Source organism: Mesoplodon bidens (assembly GCF_964165515.1).
Source record: "Mesoplodon bidens genome assembly, chromosome: 1".
Taxonomy (NCBI): Eukaryota; Metazoa; Chordata; class Mammalia; order Artiodactyla; family Ziphiidae; genus Mesoplodon; species Mesoplodon bidens.
The window spans coordinates 6,559,961-6,583,791 of NC_138176.1; the positions used below are offsets into that span (position 1 = coordinate 6,559,961).

At 47.8% G+C, this 23,831-nt stretch overlaps 1 protein-coding gene across 1 annotated transcript in view; it reads left to right on the plus strand.

Annotated features, from left to right (window-relative positions):
* ADAM12 (ADAM metallopeptidase domain 12) overlaps positions 1 to 23,831 on the plus strand; it is a 408,187-nt gene that overhangs the window by 331,262 nt on the left and 53,094 nt on the right. The window contains exons 12-14 of the mRNA XM_081234121.1: positions 15,204 to 15,381; positions 19,850 to 19,939; positions 21,433 to 21,628. Of these exons, the coding sequence (XP_081090247.1) occupies positions 15,204 to 15,381; positions 19,850 to 19,939; positions 21,433 to 21,628 (464 nt within the window). The remainder of the gene's footprint in view (positions 1 to 15,203; positions 15,382 to 19,849; positions 19,940 to 21,432; positions 21,629 to 23,831) is intronic.

Below are 23,831 nucleotides of genomic sequence, written 5' to 3' on the forward strand. Positions count from 1 at the left end.
ATTAATGCAGAGTTGGGATAGTAAAAGTCACTGCCCAAGGGCATGGTAGAATGTCCTCTCCTCTTAAGCTGGATGCAAAACAGAGGTCAAGCTAGGGAGACTGGTCCGCATAGCACTGCTCCTTGAATATCCAGTTTGGGGGAAGTGAACGGAGGCAGACTTGACTTTGGCCCTAGAGATTACTGGGGATGTATCTTTCATCAGTCAGCGGTGTGAGGTGGGTGCGGTTATACCCATTTTAAGGATGAGGAGGTGGAGCTCAGAAAGTTAAATGAATTGCTTACGTTTTCAAAACTACCCAAGCGGAAGCCCCAAGACGTTAGGCTGAGTCACCAGGAACCAGGCCTCTGATTTTCCACCTTCCTTTTATCTCAAATAAAAATGTGCAGCAGCTGTAAACCTCAGGAAGAGGAGAAGGGCATCTATCCTGGGGTATTAGTCAGAGAAAGATGTGCTGGCTTCCCACCGCAGAGTTCGAGGGAGCTCCGTGGTCCAGACTGAGGCTGAGACTGGGGCGGCCGTGCCATCCTGCCTCCCAGGGCTCCTTACCATGTGGAGGTCACCTCGGCTGTATTTGCCGTGTTCAGGCTCCAGGCGGGAACTGAAGCCTTCTCAGTACAGAGCTTTGTCCCTGTGTGACTTCTGGGAAGCAGGAAGGCTGGCCCATTTTTAAGCCATTTAGTTCTGCAAATCTCCTTCAACTTAGGTTACAGCAGCAGAGAATTATTTCCTGTCATTGCTCGTTAATCCAGCATTTTATTTGTGGTAGAACATGTGTGAAAACATAGCCGCTGAAATTCTGCCAAGCCCTCCCCACTTACATGCACGCGCGCACACACACACACACACACACACACGGCTTCCTCCTTTCGCCAGGACTTTTGGCACAGAGGCCACAGAGTGAGGTCAAGGGTAAATTCTGGGCCTGTCTGTGATCAGCAGTATTCAGAAGGACCCACTTTAAGCTCTACTAGGTCAGGAATTTTGTCTGTTTTGTTCATTGCTGGAGCCCCAGCACCTGGAACGTATAGTAGATTTCAGTAAATTCTTCTTGACTGAAAGGATGGATGGGTGGACGGATGGATGGATGGATGGATGGATGGATGGATGGGAGGGTGGGTGGGTGGATGGATGGATGATGGATGAATGGATGGGAGGGTGGGTGGGTGGATGGATGGATGGATGGATGGATGGATGGATGGATGGGAGGGTGGGTGGGTGGATGGATGGATGGATGGATGGATGGATGGATGGATGGGAGGGTGGGTGGGTGGATGGATGGATGATGGATGAGTGGATGGATGGGAGGGTGGATGGATGAATGGATGGGAGGGTGGGTGGGTGGATGGATGGATGGATGGATGAGTGGATGGGAGGGTGGGTGGGTGGATGGATGGGTGGACGGATGGATGGATGGATGGATGGATGGATGGATGGATGGATGGATGAATGGATGGGAGGGTGGGTGGGTGGATGGATGGGTGGACGGATGGATGAGTGGATGGGAGGGTGGGTGGGTGGATGGATGGACGGATGGACGGATGGATGAGTGGATGGATGGATGGATGGATGGATGGATGGATGGATGGATGGATGGGAGGGTGGGTGGGTGGATGGATGGATGGGTGGACGGACGGACGGATGGATGGATGGATGGATGGATGGATGAATGGATGGGAGGGTGGGTGGGTGGATGGATGGGTGGACGGATGGATGAGTGGATGGGAGGGTGGGTGGGCGGATGGATGGATGGATGGACGGATGGATGAGTGGATGGGAGGGTGGGTGGGTGGATGGATGGATGGATGGATGGATGGATGGATGGATGGATGGGAGGGTGGGTGGGTGGATGGATGGATGGATGGGAGGGTGGGTGGGTGGATGGATGGATGGGTGGACGGACGGATGGATGGATGGATGGATGGATGGATGGATGGATAAATGGTAGTGGGCGGCTGGGTGGATGGACAGATGGATGGTGATTCCAGCACAATCAGATGTGTGCAGAGTGAAGCCACATTTCACCTTTCATGTATTGGCTAAACTTCTAAGGAGAAGATTCTGAGACCATTGTCCTTTATACTGTAGCATTTGCTGCAGCATTTTCATTTATTGTATATTCCACATCATCTACAATGGAGTTATGATCACTCACAAGAACAGAAACAATACAATAAACAGAAAAACGAAAGCAAAATAAAAAAGAATAAGGACTGAGAAACCCCAGGTAAATAGGAGGCTGAGTCCATTGTTTTTTGTTTTTCTTTAACTCCATGGAGACCAAGGAGCAATTTACTTGCAAAAGGTGGACTTCTTCCATAAGTGGCTTCTCCGGCAAGCCTGTGCTTAATTTAGCTAAAGTAGGAGGTGGGAAGTTAAAAATATAAACACGGAAGGTAGTTGTAAGAATAAGACCCTGTAGACCTCACAGATCACTCTCCAGTTTACAAAGAGCCTTCACATCTCCTTTCTCATGTAACTGTCACAGTTCTAAGAGGAAAGGGCAGATACAATCGCCTCCATCATACAGACGAGAAAACTGAGGATCAGAAAGGCCAGAGTCCCCATGGTTGGTCAGGGCCAGACTCAAGATGATCAGCCCACAGCCTCTGGCCTATTCCCTGGCCCCTGTGAGCAAAGGAACCTTCGGTTCCCAATCCCCTGGGGCAGCGTTGGCGGGGGTCGGGGAACGGGGACATGGGTGCCAGTCTTCACAGCTCTTGAGTTTCAGGCTGCCCTGATGGCCAGCCCAGCATCAGGAGCTCAGTGAGGTAAGAACAGGGCCAAAAAGACTTCAGCCCTCGTTGGGTGGCTTGGAAGTATCTACCATGACCACTTTTCCTATCCTGTTTGACTAAAAGTGTTGCAGACTTGCAGAGTCAGCAGATGCAACGGGCATGCTCTATACAGGTCTGTCTCCTGGGGCAGGAGGAGAGGGCGGAGCAATCTCGCTGTGTAAACTGCCCTCTGTTAACCCCTGAATCTGTTTATGTCTGCCAGAACCTCACCCCTGACGAGCCCCGCGCAGAGACAGCGGCCTCTTCCTGTGATGAAGCTGAGGAGCCAGTCTGAGACACTGCCTCGGATGGGCTGGGCTCCTCTAGTGGGGTGCTGGTGCCCTGCCCTGAGTCCCCTGCCTTTAGGGACTGGGCTCGGGAGGAAACAGCCGTCAGAGCACAGAAGCGAAAGGTCTACTTTCTGATAACGCCCAGAGGCCGCCTGTGCACCTCTCAACCGACCAGGGCCTCGCTGGTCTCCTTCTTTATTAAAAATTCTGAGAAATTACATTTACACTTTAATTGGTTTCCGGGGAGGAGGAGCCGAGGTCAAAGTTCACGTGTTAAAGACATGAATTATAACGTGCCACAGATGGCTCCATTCTGGGCCCCAGGTGTTTGCTATTAGCAATGGAAATGTCCTCTAAGGACTTTTTGATCATTCGCTCCTGGCCCGGTGGTTTGCCTCGCCGTCTGCGGCCCATCTGGCAGCCCACAGGGTCAAGCGTTTGGTCCTAATGCAGTCACTTTCCATTCCTGTGTGCTCCGCCGGGGTTCCGTTCTGTGGAGTGAGCCCGCGTGTTCAGGGTCACGCCGGGCACCCTTGGCCGGGCGGAGTGGGACTCGGGTCCACATCCACCTCCCAGCATGCCCGGGAAAGTCCTCCGGCAGAGCCCGTGCTGTCCCGGCGGGCGGCGGTTCCCTCTGCCCGCAGCTTGTTGAGACCCGCGTGGGCTCACAACCTCCCTCAGGTGTGTGCGTGGCCGCAGGTGTGCTCCATAAATCCCGGCTTCCGGCCGCCATTTCTCCTGGCCTCAAAGCCGTTCAGGGAGGTGCCCGACGGTGCCCTCCGAGTAGCCGGCAGGACCGTGAGCCTCACTGTTACCTGCACCCGACTCCAGGGAGCCAGAGATTCCTGGGCCCCTGCCCTCTTCTTCCTGAATATGCTGATGTTGGCTCCGGGCCATTTGCGCCCCGTCACACCTGAGGCTGCCGGAGGCCTCCTGACTGCCCTTGAGGCAGCATGGCTGCAGAGGGAAAACACAGGCCTTCAGGTCAGGAAGCTGGGTTTTCAGTCCTGACCCTGGAACCAGAGGACTGTGGCAAGGTGTCTAACTGCTCTGTGCCTCAGTGTCCTCATCTGTAAAATAGGAATGATATAATCTGACTCACCGGGCAGTCGGTGAGTGAGGATGCCCACCAGGCTTCTGGTCCACAGCAGGCCCTTGCTCAAGAATGGTAAGTGCTATTAATATTTTTACTCATTATCCTGGACGTGCAGGACGAGATGAAGTCAAAATCCCCTGAAACGGGGTGATCTTGGGCTGCACCTCAGTCCTGCCAGGCTGCTGACGACCAGGCCAGTTGCCACGGGTGCAGACACCACTGCCTGCCCCAACAGGACGTGCCTCTGGGTCACTCCTAAATTATGAGCATGGTGACTACAAGCTTTTATTCCAGGGCGTAATTGTGAAAAACCTAACGGTTTTTCTCAAGGTGGCCCGAGAACTTTAGGGTTGACACTCGGCCGAGCAAATCTATCCCAACCAAGACTTCTTGCACCCATTGGTGTCTGTGGGCCCTGCGTTCCCCTAGGAAGAGAAGATGGTGACATTGTGAGTCTTGTGCTCCTGGAGGATCTAGGAATGCGTAGAACTTGGCCCTGAACTGTGTGTTATTGTTTGTTTTTGGAAAAGCTCTTCAGGCTGGTTGCAGATTTAGTGATGAAGAGTCAGTAGGTCGCGCTGTCAGAGAACGGAGGGCAGGTCTGCTCTGTCTGTGGCCACATTTCCCTCCGAGCCCCCGCCTAGCAGCTTGGCTGTGGAGGAAGAGGTCAGAAGAATACGTGCAGGGTGCTCATGTCACTGGAGCTTTGGGAAAGTCCTTTGGAAAAAGTTCCAATGACTCAGAACCACCACAGCCAGCGGCATGGTGGGTAACAGTCCTGTAAACAGCGTCTTTGTTTGTGTTGGTTGGTGGTTCGGTTGGTTGTTTATGCTTCCTAAGCCCATGTTCTGGTTGAGCTAGAGATGGCTCGGCCCTTCCAGAATGAGCAGTCTTTAACACCACACATGTATTAAATTGAGGGATCCTATTTAACTGCTTGATGGTTCCTTTGCCTCCTGAATCACCCTTCTCTCGAGTTGACCTGTACTTGTGGTTTTACAGTTTAAAGATTGCTACATTTTGGCTACAATTGTAATAAATTCTGCACCGTACTGGAAAATGTTTCTAAGCCCTAGAACGTACAAGGCACTGGCAAATCCTAATCTGAAATAGCCAAAACAGCACCTCTAAATAAGGAAGAGATACACATCTTTTTCAGGCAAATATTGGCAGCTAGCATCTTTGAAGTTAACCAAAGACTTTCCCGCTTGTGTTTGAAGCTCATTTGTTCTCTCCCTCAGCGTGCAAGGTCGTTATTATTCCCGGCCTGCAGGTGTGAAAACTGAGGCTTGGTTTTAAAACTGAGCTTTAGTTTTACTAGATGGGGTGCTCAGACTTAGTCTCCAATTTCGATTCTTCTCCAGCTGCTCTGTGCCATGTGCCCAGATGGACCGTAGCCTCCCAGATCTGCTGCCTCTGTCACTTCCACTGTCAGGAGAAAATAAAACTCCATCTCGGGGCCTCCCTGGTGGCGCAGTGGTTGAGAGTCCGCCTGCCGATGCAGGGGATACGGGTTCGTGCCCCGGTCCGAGAGGATCCCATATGCCGCGGAGCGGCTGGGCCCGTGAGCCATGGCCGCTGAGCCTGCGCATCCGGAGCCTGTGCTCCGCAACGGGAGAGGCCACAACGGTGAGAGGCCCGCGTACCGCAAAAAAAAAAACAAACTCCATCTCGGTCTGCAAGAAGAAATCAGGGGGAGGCGGAACGTCAGCAACGTATTTCCCCAAACCAGTTATCCCTTTACCATCTAATCATTTACCAGCTGTAGAAGATGTGAGGTGTTTTTTTTTGGTTTTTATCAATCGATTTAAACAGAGAAATCTGGATGGCTTCCCATCCCTGGTTTCCTGCAACGTTGGCTTTTCCTGTCACACGGTTATGTCAGCTCTAAGCTGTTCTCAGCAGCTGCCCAGACTGTTCCATCCTCCTTCCTCCGGTCACTTGCCTTTCTTTGCTGCAATCTGCATGCGGACTGTTGTCCCCCGACCCCCGCCCACCAGAGCTTGGAGCTGAGAAACCTGGATTCTTTGGGACCCAGCACACATTTATTAATGAGGGAGGGCAGTCAAAGGAAACATCAAGAACAGCGTGACCTGCGGCCCCGGTGAATCCAGCCTGCTTGCAGCTGCTTTTCCTAACTGCCTAATTGCCAACAAGAAAAGATAATTCCCGGAGAGCTTTTGCAAGGCAGATAACTCCCGACTTCCACTGTCAAGACTGATAAATGGGTTTAGTATGATTCACCCCCAAGAATACAGCCGTGAGATGCACAATAAGCTCCTACAAGAAAAGAATTTTCTGACTGCAGATTTGTCAAAGTAAAAGTAGCCCCTAATAATGTTTTACTTGGCAACTTGGTGACGGGCTGAAATATTAAGCTGTGACTGCATTTACGGTGGGAAGCCATAAGTGGCATTCCTCTTTTGAAAAGTGGGTTGTGTGTGTGTGTGTGTTTTCCAAAATCACCTGGTTGTCTATTTCATCGGCTTTTTATTTCTAACCTTGCATTCAGCATGGTAAACTTGCCCCCAAGTGTCCTTGGTTGGTAAATATTAGGGAAAAAGGCAGATGTGTCTAACTAAAGAGGTCACATCTGAACAGGAGCCAGGCACCCTGGCGAGGTGTCTGCAAGAAATTCTCTGCCCGTGAGCTGAAAGGAGCACATTTTCTGGGTCCTAGGTATAATCATTTTAAAGCATTCTTGTTGCCAAGGGAAAGTATCATGCAAAGGGGGTTCTTTTCTGAATAATTCTCGAATTTTATTGCTTTGCACCAGCCTGTCACTGCTATATGTCAATTCAGTTAGCTGCTGTCCTGGCATATTTGGGATAACTTATGAAAAGTATTAAAAAGCACGTTGTGATGAGTTTGCCGAAAGCTGTAGAAGAAGCTGAGGCTTGTCTTTTTAAACTACCGACAATGGGCTACACGTGATCTTCAATGTCATGAGCAACTATAGGGCCCAATTCAATGTTCTTTTCATTAACAGTCCAGGGAATAAAGCTATGAAATAAGAAAGGGACAAAATAAGCCAAAGGAAGGCAGAACTATCATACTTTGGAGTTTGAAACAAGTGGAAGGAACTTCAGAACAGAAACATCTTTCTGTTCACAGTCAGAACCTTTGCTGGTAGCTTACTTAGTATAGAGTGCGATGATTAATCAGTTAACCCGCTCTAACACTTAAAGATATTTGGAAAATTCATTTGTGATTTGAATTTGGCTTTAAGAGACAGATTCTCATGGAATTTCTAGCACATGCGTACAATCACATGAGGTTTCAAAACGCTGTACCTCGAGCTTTTCTTAGAAAATGGAACCACAGGGGAAAATAGAACTATTTCTAGTTTAAGTGCAAGAAAGCTGACCTATCATGCACCTAGCTTGCATTTCTTATTGTTCACACAAATAGGTGTGGATTTGTCCATATATGATCTCTACAACATTTGAATTTTAAACTGAGGTCAGTTGTTCCCAAGCGTTAATTCTGATAAGTTGATAAATCACCTGGACCATCAACTGATGAATAAATTGTGGTGTAGTCTTACTTACAAGGGAAAATTAGTCATTGAAATAAATGAAGTACTAATAGTGCCACAACGTGGATGAACCTTCATGCTGAGTGAAAGAAGCCAGACATAGAAGGTCACATATTGGATGATTCCATTTATATGAAATGTCTGGACTAGGCAGATCCAGAGAGACAGAAAGCAGATTAGTGGTTGACAGGGACTCGGGGGGAGAGGGGATGAGGAGTGACTGCTTCATGGGGTGAGGGTTGTTTTGGGGGCTCAGGAAGAGGTTCTGGAATTAGTGGTGATGGTTGCATAACACTGTGAATGTACTGAAAGCCAAGGGATTATATATTTTTAAGTGATGAATTTGTTATGTGAATTTTACCTCAATTTTAAATGAAATCACCTGGAGAGCTTGTTAAAACAGTTGCTGGACCCCACCCCCGATTTTTTCTCAGGCGGCAGGTCCGTATGGGGTCTGAACGTTTGCATTTCTGGTAGGTTGCCGGGTGATGCTGAAGCTGGGACCACACTTTGAGGGGCTCTGATCCAGGCAGGTGGTTTGAGTGATGAAAGGATTCCTCCTTCGTATGTAAATCAGCACATCAAGGCTGTATTTGATCACTGTCCATGTTTCAAGAGTTTACTGCAGGTGATCCAGGGCTGAAATGATATCTGTAGTGAAGAACATAAATTTTTTAAATCACTGAACTTGGGATCAGATCTAGTCTCTGCCATCCCCTAACTGAGAACTCTTAAACAAGTCCCTTCACCTCATTTGCAAAATGGGAATAATGATATCTATCTCACTGTGTTGTTTTAAAATGTACATTTAAAAAAGAAAGTATAAAGAAGAAGAAAATATTACTATGAAAAAGTACCCATCATATCATCTAGCTTAAAGCAGGCTCTCAAATAGTTATTCCAAAAAAATATGTAGAGTATATATCAATTCAATATAATTATATATGTTTATATGTTTTATATAATTTCTATATGTGAATAAATATGCATGATGCATTTATGTATGTGAATGTATTGTATTTCTAATATTTTATTTATATGGATGGAGAGGCAGTGTGGGCAGTAGGTGTGTCCAATTGTTCCCTTGGCCAAGGTCCAGCAAGGGGAGAGTGGGAAGGGCCGGGGCCATATTTTAATCATCATAGGATCCTCCTCAGAGCTTTAACTATAATAATTACTTCTCCAGTGAGTGAGTGGATGAATGAAGGAGTAGTGAACATACTATCCCAAAAGTTTCATTCTGCTATCATCAAAGTTCAGAAGCAGAGTTGGTATCTGGGAAGCAGGGTGATGAGCAAGCATATCCCTGGAGGCATTCTTTTGTGCGGGCAAATTGGAGAAATAGCAGTCTGAATAACCATTGTGCTGATAGATCCTGTCTGTGGATCCTGACACTGTGCTGGGGAGTGGATTCCATGTCGTGTTCAAGGTCCACTGGCCCATTTTTCATGCAAACCAGTGAACTGCTCATTGAGTCCTTAAGCCAACAGTTAGTGACATCTCTTGGGCACTAGTCACTGTGCAACCAGTGACCACTTAGACGTACTGTAAAAGGTGTTTAAATATGTGTAAATTAGGATTCTATTGTAATTACAGGACTCTGATATTTGGTATCATAAAATTCCCTTATCTCTTGAGATTTGAAATCATTTTATTTATTTTTAATTGAAACATAGTTGATTTACAATGTTGTGTTAATTCCTGCTGTACAGCAAAGTGATTGTTACACATATTCATACATTCTTTTTTATATTCTTTCCCATTCTGGTTTATCACAGGATATTGACTATAGTTCCCTGTGCTAATACAGAAGGACCTTGTTGTTTATCCATTCTCTATATAATAGTTTGCATCTGCTAACCCCAAGCTCCCACTCCATCCCTCCCCCACCTCCCCTTCCCCTTGGCAACTACAAGTCTGTTCTGTCTGTGAGTCTGTTTCTGTTTCATAGATAAGTTCATCTGTGTCATATTCGATTCCACGTATAAGTGATATCACATGGTATTTGTCTTTCTGACTTACTTCACTTAGTATGGTAACCTCTAGGTCCATTCATGTTGCTGCAAATGGCATTATTTCATTTTTTATGGCTGAGTAGTATTCCACTGTGTATATGTACCACATCTTTATTCATTCATCTGTCGATGGACATTTAGGTTGTTTCCAGGTCCTGGCTATTGTGAATAGTGCTGCTGTGACCATAGGGGTGCAAGTATCTTTTTGAATTATAGTTTTGTCTGGATATATGCCCAGGGGTGGGATTGTTTGATCCTATGGCAACTCTGTTTTTAGTTTTTTTGAGAAACCTCCATATTGTTCTCCATAGTGGCTACACCAGCTAACATTCCCACAACAGTGTAGGAGGGCTTCCTTTTCTCCACACCCTCTCCAGCATGTGTTATTTGTAGACTTTTTAATGATGGCCATTCTGACTGGCGTGAGGTGGTATCTCAGTGTAGTTTTGATTTGCATGAAATCATTTTAGATCACTGAATTCTGTTCACTGAGGGAAGGCCATCGGGTTAGATATAGTTTTGGGCTTCCCTGGTGGCACAGTGGTTGAGAGTCCGCCTGCTGATGCAGGGCACGCGGATTCGTGCCCCGGTCTGGGAAGATCCCACATGCCGCAGAGCGGCTGGGCCCATGAGCCATGGCTGCTGAGCCTGCGCGTCCGGAGCCTGTGCTCCGCAACGGGAGAGGCCGCAGCGGTGAGAGGCCCGCGTACAGGGAAAAAAAAAAAAAAACTAGTTTGCTTAAAAAAAAAAAAGTGTGGGGGAATAAGAGTTTGAAATTCTTATGAAGAGTACCTTCACCATTATCAGTGCTTGGTCCGTGCAGGGCAAAGCTCCCCTCCCCCATTTAATGATGCTCCATGGTAGTCTTTTGCCCTCAGCCTGACCTCTAAGGGCTTAGGGGTCTTCTCTGGGGAGGGGTCGCCCCTCTGGGTGTGTGTTACTGACAGAAGAGCCTGCTGCTTTCTGCTGAACAAAGTTCTCTAGGCCGGTCACGCCTGCCCACGTGCCTTTGCACAGGCTCCTCCCTCTCTCTGGAATGTTCTTCCTCCTGATGTTTTTCCACCTTGTTCCCTCACATCCTTGTGGTGAGAGCCCCAAATGCCTTCCCCTCCGTGAGGTCTTCCCTGACCACCCTCCCTAAGAGGTCAGCACCTCGCACATCCTCTCCCCCTGACCTGTCTTATCTTTCTCTTCAATGCTCATTCCTTTCTAATAGGTAATTGATTCCCTTATCTTCTGTATTATTCGTCTGCCCCACTAGATGCAAGCTCCACCAAGGCCGGGATTTGTGTATGTTTTATTCATTCCATCTCCCCAAAGCCTAGAACAATGCTTGGAATATAGTAGGTATTGAATAAATATTTGCAGAATAATTGAATGATGAGTGACAGGTTTCTCTGCTTTTCTTCCTCTAAAGCCTGACTTTCTCTAAATGCCCAAATAGGGCTCAGGAATATTCTATCAGAGAGAAATAAGTCACCTGTTCTCCATGATGAGAAATCATGGAAGGATGAAGGCAGTCAAGATACTCTGCAGGTACAAAATGCTCCTTGGACACATTGCCATTGGTCAGCAAGAGAGGTCGTGGAGGGTGGCAGAGGCGTTTCTCCATCCTCACGTAGAGGTGGGAATGTGGACTGGTCCAGTCCACGGACAGGGCAGGAAGGTGTGGGGAAGGGTCGCTGGCCTTCCCAAGGGGCCTCCCTGGGGTCACTCTGAGCGAGCCCAGATTGGAGAGAAAGAGGACCTATTCACATGTGCTTCTGGCACAGGAGCTGTGAGCCATGGCCGGCAGCTGCTGGAGGTTTTAATTATACTGACTTTGAAGGCAGGCGTCCTGCTGGTGAAATCGGGTTACACGCTGCGCGGCCCGGCTCTGTGTTGTGAGTGATGGTGAGCCAGGATCAGTTTCAGTGTCGGTGAACTCACCCACACCTCGTTCGGCATCTGAGGAGAACATTGCTGCTTTGTTGTTACAGCAGAGGCACCTCGAGGAGTTAGCGCCTGGACGCTCTTCCTCGGAGCAAGGCTGGAAAGCTGTGAATTGGGTGGATGTTATTCCTTCGTGATTCTAAATGAGAGAGAACTTTAAAAGCACCTGGGGTTTGTCCTTCAACAGAATAGGAAAAAACTAAGAGAACTAGAAATGTATTATTACGCAGATAACTCGACTTCTGTCTGACCACATCCAGCACAGACATGAAAAGAGTCGTTTTTTTGCTAACAGTTGATCTGTTCTCCTCTCCCAAATACTCTGAATTTTAAATCCTGGACTTAAACTGATCTCTTTCATCTTGTTTCTATCCCTGTTTTTTGTTTGTTTGTTTGTTTGTTTCGCTGTACGCGGGCCTCTCACTGTTGTGGCCTCTCCCGTTGCGGAGCACAGGCTCCAGACACACAGGCTCAGCGGCCATGGCTCACGGGCCCAGCCACTCCGTGGCATGTGGGATCTTCCCGGACCGGGGCACGAACCCGTGTCCCCTGCATCGGCAGGCGGACTCTCAATCACTGCGCCACCAGGGAAGCCCATCTATCCCCCCCCTTTTTTTAAATGTCAGTCCCCCACAAAATCCAAAATGTATTTGTTTTGAAAGACAGTGAAATGGGAGGGCTCGTCAGAGCTGTTCCTGGAGCTGGTTTCAGCCCTCTAATCCCCGGGCGCTCGTGGGCATCTTCTCACTTGGGAAGCAGGGTGATTGATACCCCTCTTTCACTGGGCTTCTGTTAATCTTGCTATAAACTGCTGTTAATCCTGCTTATAAACCATTCCCGAGGCTTACAATTTATCCTTGTGTCTTTCCTAATTAACTTTAGCATTTTCTAGAAATCAGTGCCCTGCCAGAATGAACTGGTCAGAGTTCATCACAGCACCTGGTTAGGTATCACTGAGTGAGAATGAGGTTTAGTCTCCTGGGTCAGGCCTTGAGATAGAGGCGTCCTGGGAAATGCTTACACTGGAGAAGATTGCATTTCTTCCATGGCAAAGAGAAGTACTGCTCCCAATTCCCTGTGCGATGTACTGTCATCTTTTCAACACAAAGCTCTTCTAAATGGACAAAATTACACTTTTTCTTGTGGCTCATCATCTGAAGCTATTCAGTATCACTTTTGATACCAGGAACAATCAATCTGTCTGCCCAGGAAAGTTATAAAGATTTCGAAAGGAACTGTGTTACAGCCCTACAGCTAAGTCCTGGTGTATTTTCTTTGTATCCAAGAGCAAGACTTGCATGTATTAATTTACTTGTAGATTAGAATTATACTTCAGAGTTAATAACCTGAGGTTGATAGAAAACACCTGGGGAGATAGTGCAGTGTTACCAGTTTGGCCCTGGAACTCATCATGATCTTGAAGTGTTGCCAGACTCAATCATTGAATGGTGGCTAGTCTGCGGTCTTCAGGTCTTCAGGGAAACCTAGCAGCACACATTGGTTTGGCCAATTGATTGGGATCCAATTATAATGTCATCCTGTCTTCCTGGGAGAGGGTGCTTGGGCTTGCTGGTCAGCAAGTCCTGCTTCCTCACCAAGTAATAAAACCTGGCTTTCTGGTGTGCTTAGCCCTTATGATAATCGCTGCCTAAGACCTGGGAAAGCACATTCGTAAAAGAGTCAGATGCTTTATGTACGTTAGGGACCACTAGCTGCTGTGGGAAACAGACCCCTAATTCACAAGGGCTTACCATCATAGAGATGTGTTTCCCTTGCATGTGACGCCGTGGAGCTCTGTGCTGTCAGTGAGTCAGAACAAGGTGCTGTGTCTGGCTTGTCCCCCTCCTAGGACTTTGGACTGGTCTGAGCACAGCTGGCAGCAGGGGAGAGGAAGGAACAGCTACTTAACTACCTTCGGCCAGAAGTGACACATGTCATTTCCACTCTGCTAATTCCATCACCAAGAATTATCACACAGCCCACCCAGGAGCAAGGCGGGTGGCATAGCCCCTCCGGACCATGGAAGGGGAGCACGAGCTCTGTAGGGAAGTTGGCCAACTTGGCCACATCCCTATGTAGCCCTGGTTTTTCGAGGCAAGGGCAGGACCTGCACTTCTGACCACCTCCATTCTCTTAGAGCTGTGCCTGGGGAGACAGTGGTTTGCCCTTTATAGGCCCAAACCAGTATCAGCCGGCCCTGACCCACCATGGGGATTGTGTCTGTGAAGCCGTGGAGTTGATAAGCTCAGTCATTTGTACCTTCCCCCTCCCTTGGGATAATGATTGCTTTTATTATTATTTTTTTAACTGAAGTATAGTTGATTTACAATGTTATGTTAGTTTTTCTAGTGTACAGCACAGTGATTCAGTTATATATACTTTCTCAGATTCTTTTCACTTACAGGTTATTATAAGATATTGAATATAGTTCCCTGTGCCCTACAGTAGGTCCTTGTTGTTTATCTAGTTTATATATAGTAATTTGTATCTGCTAATCCCAAACTCCTACTTTATCTCCCCCTGCCTTTCCCCTTTGGTAACCATAAATTTGTTTTCTGTGTCTGAGTCTGTTTCGTTTTGTAAATAAGTTCATTTATATCATTTTTTAGATTCCAAGTATAAGTGATATCAGATGATATTTGTCTGTCTGACTTACTTCACTTAGTATGATAATCTCTAGGTCCATCCATGGTGCTGCAGATGGCATTATTCTTTTTTATGGCCGAGTACTATTCCATTGTATATGTCAATATATATGTACCACATCTTCTTTATCCACTCATCTGTCGATGGACACTTAGGTTGCTTCCATGTCTTGGCTATTGTAAATAGTGCTACTATGAAAATTGGGGTGCACATATATTTTTGAATTAGTTTTCATCTTTTCTGGATATATGCCCAGGATTGGGATTGCAGGATCATAAGGTAGCTCTATTTTTAGTTTTTTGAGGAATCTCCATACTGCTTTCCATAGTGGCTGTTACCAGCTTACATTTCCACCAACAGTGTAGGAGGATTCCCTTTTCTCCACACCCTCTCCAGCATTTATTATTTTTAGACTTTTTGATGATGGCCTTTCTGATCAATGAAGTTAGAGCACTCCCTCACACCATACACACAAAAAACCCTCAAAATGGCTTAAAGACTTAAATGTACTTTTTTCATCTTTGTACTTTCCAATATATGAACATAGGTAGCGTTCATATTACAAGCTACAGATCCTAAGCATTCACTTTCCATTTTATCATTTCACACAGAACTCTTAATGATGTCTGTAATGAGACACAATCTAAAGTTGTTGATTTGAAAACCATCCAAAGGTCATTTCTTTTTGGATAAAGCACTTCCTCATCAGTGGTGTTGGAACTCCGCAGGATTGGACCTCAGGGTGTAGTCAAAGGTGCCTCATTTTACACCACTCAAGCCTTTGTTCACTGAGACTAATGGTGGCCGCCCAGGCAGATGGTGCCCGTGGGTACCACGCACAGCTGCATGCGAAGGATGCGCGAGGCCTGTCGGTGCCCTGACGACTGACGTCCTGGCTCTTCCCTGCAGGTACCCATTCCCCATGGTATTCAGCAGCTGCAGCAGGAAGGACCTGGAGGCCAGCCTGGAGAAGGGCATGGGTATGTGCCTCTTTAACCTGCCGGAAGTGACGCAGTCCTTCGGGGGCCAGAAGTGCGGGAATGGATATGTCGAAGAAGGAGAGGAGTGTGACTGTGGCGAACCGGAGGTGAGAGAGACGTTTCCAGAATGTTGGTCTCGCGTTCGCGGCTGGGCCAAGAAGCAAGAATTTGAAGGAGTTGTGCAGTAGAATGAAAATGCTAGAAATGCAGGATGGAAAACTCCTACATGACCACCTTGAACAAACTTCATAAGCCAGGGTGGCCTTCTTGAATTTTAAGTATTGCATAGAATAAGTTGTATCACTGGTTTAAAAAGATACAGAATCTTCTCTGTTGAAGGACGCAGTAGCGTAGGCAGGATGAGGACAAGAACAACGAAAAAGCATTTAGCTTTGAGTTTGACAGAGAAGAAAGCCTTAGAATGCTGGCTTCAAATGGCTAACAAGTACCAGGTCTTTCTCTCTGTAAGGTGTGCACCCGAGGGGAATTTGAATAAGCAGCATTCATTTTTAAGCAAGAGCTTCTTCCCAAGTTGAAATTCTGCTCCTGCAGCCACAGCTTCCTCTGTATGGATGACCTGAGGCGCCCAGGCTCCGGCCTGTCTGCTTGTTAGCTTTCAGAAGAAATAAGTGAAAGCAGGGAACATTTTTATCCAGCAAAAGGCATATTTAACCCTGTTTTCCAGCTAGTGTCAGGACATTTTCTCATTTCTGTAGGGCCCAAGATAAAGTTAATCAACATCAAAATTCTAACACCCATTTTTAAATCCCTGAATAATCTTGGGAAGGAAAGAGAAAGACAGGACCCAGTGAGACCACCTGGTGAAAGAAGTACCCCCTCAAAACTTGGAGGAGGTTGATTTAGAATAAATCAAAGCCAGTCGTTTGTATAGCAAGCTGTCTCCATGTGGGAGTCCCTCCCTGAGAGCTTGTGCAAGCTGCAGCGGAAGTCAAGTTCAAGATGGGCTTAGCTAAATTCACACACCGGCTTGATGAGGCCTTAGGAAGAGCATGCCTTGGAGAGATGCTCTGAAAGGGTGATTTGGGGATGGAAGGGAACTTGTGCTGAGACTCTGGGACATCCCTCAAATTCCTGTGTTCATCCAACAAACAACTGGTTATAGAACCTTCATCATGTCCAATCTCCAAGTCTCTGAGCTTTCCCACATCAGCAGGAATGAGCCTGGTCTCCATCTGACCATTTCTGTAAGAATATTGGGAGTGAATATAAGTCCTAGGGGATGGGGGTTGCAAAGTGGTTTGATCAAATGTTTTTGTGCCCTTGCCAAAATCAGGATTCATCCAAGGTCACAGGGCTGTCCACAGCGGCGTTCAGTTTTGCTCACAGTAGAATGGCTACTATGCAGGAACAAAGTCCTAAATCCTAACAGAAACTCTTTTTCAGATTAGCAGAGGAAAACTTGAAACCGTCATGGGATGGGTTATGCAAAGTGGAAATTGCTTGGGGACTTTTTCTAATTGCTTAAAGAAAAAACAAAATTAGTTTAAATTACTCCTATTTCTCGAGAGAGGTCATGTTGACTTGAAATGGTTATCTTTTATCTGAACTCCTTGTAATTGTTTGCTAATCTAAATAAATCTGACAGCTCTTCCTGGAGCCATGAACTCTCAGGTTTGGAATGACTCTATTAGCAATCCTTTATTCCATATGCCAGCACTGCCACCAGCACCCCTGCCACCCTCCCCATCACCACTGTTAACAGGTCCACCACCACCCCACCATCATCACCACTACCGTCACCGCCATCACCACCAACCCCACCACGAGCATCACCACCGCCACCCTCATGTCAGCACATGCTTGAGTGCCTGAAATTCGCCAGCCTGATGTCGTGGTCTTCTCTTTTACCTCCATCAGGAAGTCACTCAGCTTCCCCAGGGTGTTTACTGTCTCTCCAGGCAGCTCATTGCAGGACAGCTTTGAAGAACTCAAAACTCTTTGCTTACGTAAGAGCCGTGTTCTCTCTCCATGTAATTCACAAGTGTATATTTCTGTGCTTGGGGTCCTTATTTAATAGGAGAAGTTCTTGCTATCTGAAGAGAACTCTCGTTCTCCTCATCCAAAGTTCTTTCTTCCAAGAAATCTTTCAAAGTCCCAGGCAAGCCTTTGGCCTCAATTCTTAGCTTGCTTGCTTGCTTTCTTTTTTTTTTTTTTAAGTTTAAGCTCCAACTGTGTCTGAGGGTATGAAAGCCCATTTCCCAGTTTCCAAGCTGACCAAAACTTTTAGTCAGACCTGTGAACCTGGGTTCTTTACCCCCCAACTCAGTGCTCAGGCCCTGGAAATACCCATCATGCCTTTGTTTCATATTGGCCTACGCATCCCCTGGACCCTAAAGACCTCCAGTGTCACCACATCAGTGAGTAAAGGGGGTCAGAACAACTGCCCCAGCTCATGACTAGAACCAGTTTCTGTTCCCTTGCTCCCAGAAATAATGGCCACTATTTTCAAGAAGGTGCATCATTGTCTTAACCCCAGTTCATTGTGATTAAGAATCTCTGTCTACTACCTACAACCCAAGGATGACAGTTGGGGCATTTGCTGAGAATTCTCTAATGGCTTCATTCATTCATCTTTCTCCTCTGGAGACGTAGTGTTCGTTGGCTCTGCTGGACTTCTCTATTGAGTACTAAACTAATAAATGCATCAACAGATGAAGGATTTGTCTCTTCTGATAAATAGAGTTCTGTGGAAGGAATAGATTCTGGGTAGTTAAAAGGCAAACGAATGCTGAAGCGTTCTGTCCAGGGCACTGGATTTACATCCGCCATGAGGATTTCCTGACAACTTGCTCATTCTTCCAGGCTAATAGGGTTGGGAAAGCAGCCTTATCTCCTTGTTTAAAGTCAATAGGACGCCAGTAGCTTGCAAATATCTTTTAAACTTAGTTATCTCTCCCACATTATCAATCCCCTTTGAAGTCAAAACCATTCTACTTGGCTGCGTTTCCATTTGAACTGCTGCGTGATTTGGTGGGGTGGGGGTGGGAGTTAGTTCTTAAAGGATCTTAGGACCCAGTTTTAGGATGGCTGATTTAACTTAGAAGTGCAAGGAAGTCTGTAATTTGGCTAATGTGTTATTAGGAGAGCCATTTAGACCATGACGTCCAGGACAGCACTGCTGTACGTGTGATGGTACCGATGAGGGGTGCCACTGATGGCCTCCGATTTACAAAACAAAACGAGTTCCTAAGTGTTTTAGGATTGTAAGTCCATGAGTTAGAAACCTTTACCGTCCTGAAAGCTATGACTTCTGGTTGGCAGTTTTATCTTATTGTATATATTACACACTCCGGATGTTTATAAAGTCCTTGAGCAAATTTAAAATTTAATAATTTGGGATGTATGTATAATAGGAGCAAACAGTTAAAAGGGAACATCGTTCATAGAGTTTTACAAAGGGTACAGTTCAGCTATCTGGTGAGCCATAAATCGTCTGGATTATCAACATTTTATTCATGGCGTTTATGATACTAATTCATTCGTGGAAGATGGTTTTGGGGAGTAAACTATTATACTATTAAAATAGTATCTGATGGGCTTCACTCTAGCCATAGTATATAAATTCTTCAGCACATAGCATATTAAATAAAATAAAAGGACATTGGTAAATTCAATCCTGAAGACTATTGAACTCTCCTTTCTAATGATAATCCATTGCTTCTAAAATGTGTAAATGCCAAGTTACTGGAATGTTCTAAAGCACAAGATGTCATAAATATACTGGATAGATATGTATAGGCCTTTTGTTGAGAGCTAAGCAAAAGGTATCAATCTCTTGTTTCATTTTGTTAGAAAAAATTAGGTGGCTGTGAAGCACAGCATAACAAAGGAGTTCACTTCCTCTCTCATGTTCATTTCACAGAGGACAATCCAGCTACTGTTTGATCTGTTTAAATCCTTTGCAGATCAATGGGCACAGCCCACGGATCTCCTTCCAGCCTCTTGCTCATTCTGAGGTGCATTTCTGACCTGAGGGGGGTCTCATCAGGTGAGAGCCCACCTGTGCTGAGCAAGAGTCCAGCTAGGACGTCTGGTTGGATTGCAGGGAACTGTGTTTCAAACACAATTGATTTGACTTCATTTCCTGCCAGTATGCTCTAGATTCAACTCTGGATCAGTCTTTGAAGGGTAAAGTTTGTATGCATCTATGTAGATTTTTAAATAAGTAAGTTCATAGGACTCCCGTGGTCCTGGTGTGATTCACTGCATTAAGGCCAGCAGTCATCAGACACACACACACACAGCCTCACCCGCTGCTGACATGAATGGCCTCCCGAGCCAGCCAGCCTTCCTGTCCGGGTCCCTCACCCCATCATGAAAGATGCTTGAGTGCTACTGACTTTTCCCAGGGACACGCACTCCCAGGCAGTTCATAAATACTTACCAGAAGCTTTGCTTTCTTCCAAAGGAAGATAATCCTCAGTCCGGCTAGTTTTCATCTCAAGAGCCAGGCCCTCTGGTTCTTTCTTCCCTTTTCAGTCACTTAAGGTGCGACCTTTGCTTTCTGTGAGTATTTGTGCCATGTGACCCTGTCAAACCCGTTCCCGTCTCCAGGAGTGTCTGAATCTCTGCTGCAACGCCACCACCTGTACCCTGAAGCCAGATGCCGTCTGCGCACACGGACTGTGCTGTGAAAACTGCCAGGTGAGTCCTCCTGGTCCCAAGGTCACCCGCGCAGTCCGCTGGTTCGACAGTGATGCAGGGCAAGCAATTGGACAGGGCGACTTCCCAGCACTCGCTGCTGTGGGAACTGTAATCCTTATCATGCAAGTTGGTACCATCTATCTCCTAGTTTTATTATCTTCCGATCTTCGTGTGAAATGCATATTCTAATGTTAAGTCATCTGCGATCAATTATTTATTTATGAGCTGAAAAGTAAGTAGACCAAAGAACTCCAGCTCCACGTTAAATGTTCCGGGTCTGCTATTGGAGGAAGATTTCGAGAACCAGTCCCCACTGCTGTGGGGACTCATGCCGGGTCCCTCTCCTCCATCCCAAGAACATCTGCCTGCTGGGTAAGGAGCTGCGTGGATTGTTCCAGGGATTTTGTGTCAACATCTTGATCTTGATGTGCCCCCAACAGAAGGTGCTGGCTGACCCAGCCCAGCCAAGAGTGGCAGTTTTATACTTTTGCCATTTTCTGCCACCATGCCTGCATTCGTTTTGGCAATGCCGTTGTTTGTCTCATTATTCAGAGCTGAGATCTGCCAGAGTCAAAGCCTGAGCTTTTGATTCAAAGGTTCCAAGGGTAGAGTTTTATTTTCTTTTAATTAAGCAATCGATCTTGGCATTCTGCTTGCAGGAAACTCCCTCTTAGCGACCCAAGTAGAGCACAGTGTTTGAGAAGTGCATTACGACATTTTACATTCAGCTTAAAGTATCCTTCATCCTCTTTCTACTTGTAATTAACTTACGGCGAACGATGGTTAAAAGAGGCAGCTGGTGGTGGAGGTGCCTGGAGGGAGCTTTGGGGGTGGGACAGGTCACTGGTTGCGTAACCTCAGACAAGCCACCCTGAGCCATAAATTCTTCAACGGCAGAAAGATGAGGCAATGTTTGGCACTGTCGTTCCTAACGTCCTGTACAGCTCCCTTGCTTTACTTCTCTACATGCCCCTGTGAAGTCCTACACACAGGTTTCCAGCTCTGTGATTTGATGGCAAAGTAAAATCGCTGTTGTTAAGTGTGCCCGTGGAATTATTTTTGTCACCTTGCCCACAAAGGCTAACGCTTTAAGCGCAAACGTCTTCTTAAAACACATGGTGGTGTTGGTGACCAGAGATCTTGTTCTTAAGAATCAATGGGTCCATCAGGCAGCACCCGCTCCCCCCACCCCGAGGTGCCAGGTGCCAGCAACCAGCTTGTCTGCTCACCATAAAACCCTGATGTTGCATGAAATTAAAAAGAGGCTGATCTTAGTTACCCCCCATAATGGAAAGGTGAACCTCAGAGCCCAGAGCAAGACTGTTTATTTAATGAGCTCTCTCTGCAGTAAAGGGAACTTCCTTTGAAATCCTCGCCCCTCTATGTGAAGCTACAAGAGGATGGTCCTGCTCCTATCCACCCCCGGAGTATTGCTGAGACCCTGCTTCCCCCTTTCCCGCAGTCACGAGCTATAAACGGCCCTCTCCTTTCAGCTGAAGCCTGCAGGAACGGCGTGCAGGGACTCCAGCAACTCCTGCGACCTCCCGGAGTTCTGCACGGGGGCCAGTCCTCACTGCCCGGCCAACGTGTACCTGCACGATGGGCACCCGTGTCAGGGGGTGGACGGCTACTGCTACAACGGCATCTGCCAGACCCACGAGCAGCAGTGCATCACCCTCTGGGGACCAGGTACGTGGCCACCACCACCTGGGTGCAGAGGGCCAGGGAGCCCGCTCTCTGTTTCCATGAGCATCCCTCCTGGAGCACGCTTTCGAAAAAGCTTCCTTTTGTTCAGCTGGAGCGGTTGGCTCTCTGGTGGGACCGGGGCCCTGCCAGGCACTGGGCACGCAGAAGTGGGCACTGCTCAGAGCCCGCCCCAAGGAGCTCAGTCCAGTCCAGCCAGAGATGTGTGAGCACCTACTGTGTGCCCGTGGGGTGACAGGGATAAACCAGCCAGGACCCCTGCCCTCAGACAGCTTAACAGGGAGTTGGCCGACAGATGGCAGAACTTCCCACCACCGCCCTGACTGTGTTAGTGCTTCTTAGAGCCCAAGCGAGGACCCCAACCAAGGGCGGAGGGTGCTGGAGAGAAAGTCAGTGCTGCTGGAGGGCCGGGGGGCAGACCTGATGTGTGAGTCTGTGATGGGGAAGGATGTGCGGAGGGGTGGCCCAGAGTGGGAGGCCCGGGCTCCAGAGGAAGAACACGGAGACAGATGTTGAAGGGCCCTGAACACCTTTGGGGTTCTTTTCAAGTTTTTTGTTTGTTTTTTTGTTTCATTTATTTTTGGCTGCATTGGGTCTTCGTTGCTGCGCGTGGGCTTTCTCTAGTTGTGGCGAGAGGGGGCTACTCTCTGTTGCGGTGCGCGGGCCTCCCACTGTGGTGGCTTCTCTTGTTGCGGAGCATGGGCTCTAGGCACGCAGGCTTCAGTAGTTGTGGCTTGCGGGCTCAGTAGTTGTGGCACGTGGGCTCTAGAGTGCAGGCTCAGTAGTTGTGACGCACGGGCTTAGTTGCTCTGTGGCATGTGGGATCTCCCCAGACCAGGGCTCGAATCGTGTCCCCTGCATTGGCAGGTGGATTCGTAACCACTGCACCACCAGGGAAGCTCCCCTTTTGTGGCTCTTGAAGGCAGAGTGACAGACACGTGTGTTCCAGAAAAAGCACCCAGGTGGGAAGGTGGCCAGGAAGCGGCCGCTGCGTGATTGGATCCCTTAGAGACTCTTCACCACTTCCCGGGCATAGGCTGCTGGGCCCGGGCTCTGTACGGTTTGGCCCTTGTAACTCTCCCATGACCCCTGAGGGAGAGACAAGGACTACAGCTTTATGAAAGGCAAAGCTCAGACTCAGAGGCTGGAAGTTATTGCCCAAGGTCACGAGGCTGGGATTTGAACCCAGGTCCTTGTGACCCGGAGCCCAGGTGTAGTTCTCACACTGTGCCGTCACCCCAAAGAGCCAGTGAACGAAAGTCCCACAGGTGCTCTAGAATTAAATGGATGCACAGATGTGAAACGGGGGAGACTGAGTCCCCTGTGTCTCTCTCTCCTCCACTGCCCCGTCTTCTGGGGCCAGAGATCCAGGGCCTGGTGGGCAGCCCAGGGCATGGGCTTGTCGCCCCAGGGTCGGCCGCTCGTCTCCTGCATTGAGGATTCCGGCAGTGAATCCCACGAGGTATTTTCCAAGACTGTGGCCCAAACTATCTTGTCATGCTTCTCCCTCTTCCTGTTGGTGGCAGGGTGACCTCAGTTCTGGCCAGAGACCCCAGCTGTGGCAAGGGCACTGCGATCAGCCAGGCCCAGGCAGAGGGCCAGGCAAGCTCAGGCTCTGCAGGGGAGAGAAGTCCGATACGGGCCTTTGTCAGACTTTATGGTGAGGTTTTGGGTCTAGGGGTGATGAAGGAAGTAAACGAGGGTGGAAAACAATGACTAAACCTCAGAGCTTGGGTTTTCAGGGTGACGTGAAATCAATGACCCAAGTGTGGAGAATAGGGCAGATGGTTCTTGGGGCTGGGGCCAGTCATGGAGACCAGTCACCGCCACCCCAAGCCAAAGATGCCCTTGTGCACTGGAAACTTCCTGAGGGAGCCGAGAGAGCAGCCTGGATGCAGCAACAAGGGCCAGCACAGCCTCCATTTGTCCTGTTCTCTAGAGAGTTCTTCCAATGCCTCAGGTTCACGGATGTGCTTGGGCAGGTGGAAGGAGAAGCTGGTGGTGCCTGGAGCCTTAGTGCTTTGTCTTTGGGCCCTGGCCTCCTCCCAGGCTAGGCAGGAGGGCCCAGGCAAGGTAGGGCTTACAGCTTCAAAAGCTTTTCAATGACAAGCACGAAGTAGGCACTCACTATACACATGCCACATGGTTGTATGGGCTCTGAATGGCTTAGTGACTTCAGACACCTTTT